Source organism: Clytia hemisphaerica, unplaced genomic scaffold, assembly GCF_902728285.1.
Source record: "Clytia hemisphaerica strain Z4C2 unplaced genomic scaffold, Clytia hemisphaerica genome assembly, whole genome shotgun sequence".
Lineage (NCBI taxonomy): Eukaryota > Metazoa > Cnidaria > Hydrozoa > Leptothecata > Clytiidae > Clytia > Clytia hemisphaerica.
Genome location: NW_027104057.1, coordinates 466,483 through 474,793, shown reverse-complemented (window position 1 = coordinate 474,793; position 8,311 = coordinate 466,483). Strand labels below are relative to the sequence as shown.

The following is an 8,311-nucleotide window of genomic DNA, read 5'->3' as shown; positions in this document are numbered from 1 at the left end:
TTATGGTACCTTGTAAAAAATTGAAAACTAGAAAATGTTTGACTAACTTGGACAATGGGACAAAATATTGGAACAGTTTGTGTTTGTAGAATAGAAATTTTAACATTATTTATAAATAAGAGAATGATATCTGGTATACATTTTTTTATGAACAGTTTGTTTTTGTAGAATAGAAATCTTAATATTATTTATAAATAAGAGAAAAATATATTATGTTATACGTTTTTTTTGAACAGTTTGTTTTTTGTAATATAGAAATTTTAACGTTATTTATAAAGAAGAAACACAACATACTTTTGATCAAAAATGAAAGATATTATGTAAAATATTCTGTTATCCTGGGTGGGTCAATTTTGAAAAACTTTGATGTAATGGATCCATATAAACAAGATCTTGCATTTTGCATCAGCACACAAACAATGTACGTTTTCCCCACAGCACTGAGTGTTATTTTAAGGTTTTTTCGAAAATTTATGAACTTAAAGTAGTTGATGATGTCATTAAAGATACATTCCACAGATACTCTAACAGAACTCATTGCTGAATTCCATTGTCTTTGAAGAGGTGTTATTCTTACCCCTTTGAAAGGACACTGTAGTTGTGGTCTTAGGGGATAGGCTGGGTCACAATAAATACACAAAGGATCTTCATTCAGATTTCTGGAATGCTGCACGAGAAGAGGGTATAATTTAGATTGAGCCAACATATAACTGTCATGTCTTCGACCCTCTATGGGCCCAAACAGATCGGCACAGAGTCCATTGGGTGTAGCCACACTTAGAAATTTTAGAGAATGGATCTTTTTGTGACCATTATATACTGTTCTTTGACTCCTGGTTGGTATCTTTGAAGATTAGCCGGAGAAAGCCAATTTTGATTAAATCTTGTTAAAAGATGTGACCAGCTGTTGTAAATTATATCCATGGTTTTATGACAAATAATGGAAAGTTGTGGGGCAGGTCGGCCAAATCTTGGGATCATATCCATATACCGACATGGATATGCAAAACGTTTTAGAAACATTGAAAGGGCTTCAATTCCATCAACTTTTAGGCCATTGTAGCACACAATTTCTTCAGGAATGTTCAAAATTTCTTGGAGATTGTAAACATCATTTTTGAAGAATCTAAATTCAGCCTTGCATTCCTCATCTGACAAGTTGTCCAAATCAAAATTTTCGTAATTCCAGTATGGCAAATCTGGGTTATGTGACCTATTCAGGTCGTATAATAAATTCTTCATCGTCAATGATATTTGTGGTAGATTCGCTGGGTTTCGGTATTCGGGATTCGAAAAACGTCAATAAAGATTTACTGACTAATGCTTTTGACTTCAAATAAAAAACCGATGAAAGGCTTTATTATAAGGATTAAGAATTAGGGAAAACAATTCCAAAAAAGGGCGTGGCTATTTAGGGAAATTCCCTATTTCGATATTCAGCAATTTTAAATGGTTTAAACGGTGAAAATCAAGATTTTAGGGACTACGCCCTCTCTAGGCATACCACTTATTCAGCATTGTTTATATTCATGTAAGCTTGCATCTGTTTTTGGTTTGGGGTCTTTAAAGTCATTTCCCAAGTTTCTAGAACACTCCAAATTTGAAAAATGAGCGATTTTCAATCCCGAAATGGGGAATTTCCCTGAAACACGAAAAAACCACACCCTTTTGAAGTTTCTTAACTGGTGGGCATTGTTTCTACACCAGTCAGCTTGCATCCTTTTTTTGGTTTGGAGTCAATTGAGCAATTTCCCAAGCCTGGAGAGCATTTCAAAGTTTCACTGTTGAAAAATTGCTGAATATCGAAATAGGGAATTTCCCTAAATAACGAAATAACCATGCCTTTTTGTGGATTTTTTCCCTAATTCTTAATCCTTATAATAAAGCCTCTCATCTGTTTTTTTGAAGTAAATAGCATTAGTCAGTAAATTTTATTGACGTTTTTCGAATCCCGAATCCCGAATACCGAAATCCAGCGAATCTACTCATATTTGTCATTTGAGTATCTAATAAATAGATTCTGTTCTGTCTAAAAGTTGGCATCTTGTTTATGTTGGATAGAAAAAATTAAAGTTTACAAAATGTTTGTTTACATTTTCTATTTTCCCGCGCTTTTTTCCCGTCGTGTTGATGTTGTGTAATCGTAACACTGTCGAACGTGCTAACCGCACTGGCTCAACTTCAATATCTTTGAAATCATTCGTAGGCCCAATTGTAAACTTAATGGCTTAAGAAAAATTATAGCATTTTGGGTTTTAAAATCCGACCATTTTTGAAGTCTCCAGCGCCCCAAAGTTTTAGCCTTGTTTTGGCGAAATATTGTGACCACGCCCTTAAAATTGGAAAATTTCAAAAAATGAAAAAAACACCCCCACGTATTTACTCAAGGAACAAGTGTGCAAAATTTCAGCCAAATCCGACCATTTTTGAAGTCTCCAGCCTGCCCCAAAGTTTTTGTGACAGACACACACACACACACACACACACACACACACACACACACAGACAGACAGACATTCTCAGATTCTAGCTCAACTGAAGTTGAGAATAAAATAATAAAAAAAATAGCTACTGAGTGACACTTCCAAGTTCATCAAAGTCGAATTAATAAAAAACACAAAGTTAACAAAGAAGTTCGACATCTTATTGATATGGAAGCCGAAATTCAAAAATGTCTTGATGAATTGCTGGAATCCAATTATCTATCGGAGGATGATTACAAACTTCTCAACCCTGTTGGAACTCGTCCAGGAATTATGTATGGACTCTGTAAAGTTCATAAAGACAAATCAAATGGTTTTATACTTCCGCCCTTCAGGCCCATTTTGTCAACCATTAGAACTTGCGCTTATAATATGGCAAAAATTTTTGTACCGTTGTTAAAAGAACATACTATGAACGAATACACAGTCAAAGATTCGTTCAGTTTTGCTAATGAAATCGTAGAACAGAATGCTGATCTCTACATGGTGTCCTTCGATATTCAGTCCTTGTTCACAAACATCCCTTTAGACGAAACGATTGATATATGCGTTGAAAGAGTCTATAACAAGCTTAAGAAAGTCAAAGGTTTACTGAAACGGCATTTTAAAAGTCTCCTTGCTTTCGTAACCAAATCGTCGTGTTTCGTTTTCAATGGTAAATTCTACAGTCAAATTGATGGCGTCGCAATGGGTTCGCCCTTAGGACCCACGTTAGCTAATTTGTTTTTATGCTATCATGAATTAAAGTGGCTAGAACATTGCCCAGTTCAATTCAAACCTGTCTTCTTTCGAAGATATGTCGATGATATTTTCCTTCTTTTTGACAATCGTGAAAAAGTCAAGAAGTTTTGGCGTTATCTTAACAGTAAACACAAAAACATTAAGTTTACGTACGAAGAAGAAGAAGAAAGTAACCTTTCCTTTCTTGATATCAAAATTACAAGAACAGATGGAAAGTTTTCTACTTCAGTTTTTTGTAAAAAGACATTCAGTAGAGTTTATCTGAATTATGAAAGTTTTTTACCGATAACCTATAAGAAAGGTTTAATTGCTACTCTCCTGCATCAAACGCTTACGATTTGTTCAAATTATAAAACTTTTCATGATGAAATCCAAAAACGTAAAATCATTTGGATGAAGAATAAATTTCCGCTTTTTTCAGGCCAGTCTCACAAGAAAATCTACAAAATAAGTACCGGGTGCGTCAGAAAAAACTTTGGACGTTTGGTGAGCCACTGGGACCGAGCAAAGTCTTTTTGAAACTCAAAACCACTTTTATTAGAAAGAGGACAGTCTAACTTAAATTTTGAGGTATCATTCATTAAATTTGAAACAAAACTTTTTGAGATATTGCTATTTGATGACAGGTGATTAAATTTGTTCTCTTTTTTTCTATCTCTCTCTTTCTCTTTTGTTCTGATGTGCACGTTTTTAACGATGTCATTAATGTTTCCACTGGGTAATAAAACATACCAGAGCGGGAATTTGTAAAACAACAATTAAAAGTTTTATTTTGGTGAATTTTTGAGAGAATCTATCTGTGAAGAGTGTGATGTATGGAAAAAAATCTCTCTTTCTCAAAATGCCTCGACAACACTGTCTATTGTCACAACATTTTAATTACCCATTTTTGACGTTTTTTTTACACTTTTCGAAAAGTGAATTTTAACTTCAAAAGCTTATAACTTGAGAAATACTTTACCCAACTTAAAAAGCTATACCTCAAAATTTAAGTTAGACTATCCTCTTTCTAATAAAAGTGGTTTTGAGTTTCAAAAAGACTTTGCTCGGTCCCAGTGGCTCACCAAACGTCCAAAGTTTTTTCTGACGCACCCGGTAGATGTATAAATTTTCTTAATTCTACGGACGTCTGTAGAATTACGGCACTCTTTAATATCGACATATAATGTAGAATATAGAATTCAACTGATCTTGTAGATATTCTGGTACGATTTCACTTTGTGCGCGCTCGAGACTCGAGCTCCAAACCCCTGACCCAAGAACATTTGTAGTGACGAGTAACCAGTCTAACTGACGAGTTAGGCTAACTGTCTAGATCGATATTTATCCGGTATTACGCCGTGCACAGCCCCGACCGTAAAGAGAGTCCACCCCATTGTATTCTTCGCCCTTACTTGTCAGCGCTAAATTACTCATTGTGGTGTATACAATATAGACTCTGTTGTGTAGCAATCTACTTATTTGCCGTAATTCTACAGATGTCTGTAGAAATATGAAATCTACATATTTTGTAGAATAATAATTCTACCCTATATACCCTTCTATACAATATAGACTCTGTTGTGTAGCAATCTACTTATTTGCCGTAATTCTACAGATGTCTGTAGAAATATGAAATCTACATATTTTGTAGAATAATAATTCTACCCTATATACCCTTCTATACAATATAGACTCTGTTGTGTAGCAATCTACTTATTTGCCGTAATTCTACAGACGTCTGTAGAAATATGAATCTACATATTTTGTAGAATTATAATTCTACCCGTAAATCTACAGACATCTGTAGAAATTTTAAATTTACACCATCTACGTATTCTGTAGAATTATGTGTGATAATGTGTTGCTTTTTTTCATTGATCGCTGTATCAAAAGTTTCCTGGATAAGACGATGACTAAACGGAAATGTATCAAAGAAACCTCTGAAAAGAAAGAACTATCAATCACACTAACTTTTCTTGGAAAGAAATCTCTAGAAATTAAGAAAAAGCTTGTAAGTATTTTCCGTCAATTTGCACCCGAAACTAAACTTCAAATCAAATTTTCATCGCCTTTTCGTATAAAGAACGATTGTCTAGAAATTTCGATTCCCTGCTCTTGTATAAATTTTCGTGCAATGCTTGCAACAGCATTTACATTGGTGAGACTAAACGTCACTTTATCGTTCGTTTTGTGGAAGAGGGCATAGTGAATTTCTAGTTTGTTATTTTTTGATTTTCTTGATTTATTTGACTAATCCGTTGATTTTTCTACTTTTAGACTAGATAATGCTGAAAAAAATCTATTTCTCTCTTGACATAAGCTGACTCATAATGATATAGAAAACTAGCCGGTACCCAGCGTCTCACACCACTTAAGCTGTAGCTGAACGAACTGAAAGTCGAAGGGTGGATCAAAAGCACAATCAAATAAAAAAATAAATCTCTTCAAAGTTTGACTCTAGCCCTCCTCCGGGTGGCTTATCTTTAACCATATTTGAATTGTGTACTGTCCCCGTGACGTAATATTTTGTCAAATATTATCACAAAGAGCATCGTTATTAAAATTATACTGTACCAGAGTCGTCCGAAAAGACTCTGCAAGTAGATTTTTGTCTCGCTTCACTCGCGTTAAATATGCCATCCATCTCTCGATAATTTGTAAAAAATTTTGTGGAGGAGTGAAATGTAGAAAAGACAATTCTTCAGGAAAAAGCGAGAAAGCCACAAAACTTTTTTATAAAGTGAAAAAAGCACACTAAAATATCGGCCTTTTGAATGAAATACACGCTTTTTTTATAAGAATATGTTGCAATCTTCTTATAAGAAAATGTAACGTGGTATTTCTATTACATATTTCTTTAAGGACTTAAAGTATCTGTTCAAAGCTATGTCGAAAGACCTGAATTGTATTTGTTAGCCCCGGGGGGGGGGTACTAGGGTTGCGAGCTGACGGGGGGGTGCCGCCCGACTTTCGAACTTTGGACCCTTACCGGGACTAAAAAGGAGAAAACAAAGGAAAATTTTGGGAATTTTGCGACCCTTAGCGGGACAAATTTGACCAATTTTGACCAAATTTCGATCTTTCAGGGGGTAAAAAGTTGAAATTTTCCAATTTTTCGACCCTTAGTGGGACTGAAATTTGATTTTCTGATTTTTCCGACCCTTAGCGGGACCTTGGAAGTCCAAAAAAGGTACCCTTAAGGGCGGCACATACCGTACCCTCCATTTGCCTAAGTACCCCCCCCCGGGTTGTTAGCACGGACGCAATCGACACCTGAACACAGCTTAATTATAGCAGTTTACGCCTTAAAGACATTATCGAACTTTCAACAAAACGCTTAAAACATGATGGCAAGGAGATCCGGGACATAATGAGATTTTTTAAAGGTAGGTAACTTATCTGGCTAAATTCCAGGGGATAATCAATTCCCACTGAAATATTTTATATCTCAGCACTACATTTTTGGCGTAGAAAACCATTTTTTTTTCTTGCGATAAAAAATTTAACATACATTTTTACTACTAGGTGACGCTCCAGCCTGTCAGCTTGAGGCAGGAAATCAGAAAGATGGCGATTTTTTTTGCTGGGCCTGTGATGTCGATGCTTAGAGAATGAGCGATACAGTTTACGTGAAATACTGTCCTCAGAAAACTCTTGCCTCCACAATTGAAAGATTAAAGTTAACAACGTATGTACTCTTTTTTATGTCTACTATCTATGATTTTGTGGGAAAAGATTTCTAGTGTTTATCATTAGAAACCAATTATCGACTAGTTTGCTAGATCACCGAGGAGAAAAAGATTATGGTAGATCTGAGGATAGAAAAGACCTTTTGGAGAACCTAAGAAAAAAAATCGCTGGGTCAGTTCGGCTACCGGCTTTGCTTTTTCACGATCCGCTATTGACTCCAGGTAAAACAAATTAAGTTCTGATATTCATTTTGAGTTTAGAAATACAATATCTTAATCCCTACACAGCAATGATAAAATTTTAATAATTTAAAATATGAAATTGCCAAGTCTTCCTTTTGATGAAATAGTTATTCATTAGAAAATAAATTTAAAAAAATCTGTTTCAGAGAAATGCCATCTCTAAAACTATGAGATCTTAGCCGTCGAGCCACTCCATACAACACTAGGACATTTGAAGAACGTGAACGAGTTGCTTCCATTCAATTTAGCGAAACGCGATCGAGAGCTGTCTTTGAAATTACGAAAGACGCATCGTTTTCATTTAAAGACGCCAAGCGTGGTGTGATTACAGAAAATCCTTGATCGATTGTACAGTCGCCTTAAGAAATAAGATCAACAACGACGTCTTTTCAGTGTTTTTCGAAATCCAAGGGACATTGTACGCCAAAGAAGCCAAAAGATCACCGGTCATCATCAAAGATCACCGATTAGCATTCTAAGCTTGTTCAATGTGACATTTATGACGAGGATCAAGTCAAAACAACATCTCGATCCATCCAAGAAGAAAAAGATGACCAGCAGGAGGATGGAGGGTCAGTATTTCCACGCTATGATGGACCACGCGGCGAACCAACAGCGCACCATGTCATTCGCTTCAGCAAACACGGAGGATGAAGAGAGGGCTTTCAACTTTCTAAAAGTTGTTGCAAAACATGCGACGAACCATCATCCGGACAACGTGATCCAAACGTATTTCGCCAGGTTGCAAGTCCACAGAGAGTATGTTGAGGAAACAAGCTACAATAAAGAATGTGAAAGTATGAAAATCGTTCAAAAGAACCTCAACAAGCTCCCAGCCGTTGTGGACACACTAGTCCCTTTCCAAATCTTGGAAACGAAGCCCTTCGAATGGCAAGCCCATCTGGAGACTACTGCTGACTTTTTGAGCGTTCCCGGCGTTTGGGAAGAAGTCCCCCAGGGAATCTTATTCCACGACGTTACAGGCACATTTCAAAAAGTATCATACAACTTTCAAGAATCATCTTTTGTTGTTATAAATTAGCTTTTCGTTCAAAGGATTTCTAAGGACATTCTCATCTCCCCTGGATTATTCTGTTAAAGATTTTTGAGTCCTCTAAGGCTTTTCCAGACCTCAATTTTGACTCTCGATTCTAGTTACCTTAAGTGGATTAA

At 35.8% G+C, this 8,311-nt stretch overlaps 1 protein-coding gene across 1 annotated transcript; it reads left to right on the top strand.

Moving 5' to 3' along the window:
• The first annotated feature begins 2,651 nt into the window (after nt 1-2,651).
• On the top strand, nt 2,652-7,617 carry LOC136812222 (uncharacterized). The gene is made up of 2 exons (XM_067068701.1): nt 2,652-3,393; nt 7,493-7,617. Exons 1-2 carry the CDS (start codon nt 2,652-2,654, stop codon nt 7,615-7,617), a joined length of 867 nt encoding a protein of 288 aa, XP_066924802.1.
• Nucleotides 7,618-8,311: the final 694 nt, after the last annotated feature.

Excerpts from the sequence above, each read along its gene's own strand:
- LOC136812222 (XM_067068701.1), top strand. The coding sequence starts at position 2,652 with ATGGAAGCCGAAATTCAAAAATGTCTTGATGAATTGCTGGAATCCAAT. Across the intron at positions 3,394-7,492 it reads GTACGAAGAAGAAGAAGAAA|TCGCCTTAAGAAATAAGATC; the intron begins GTAACCTTTCCT and ends TCGATTGTACAG.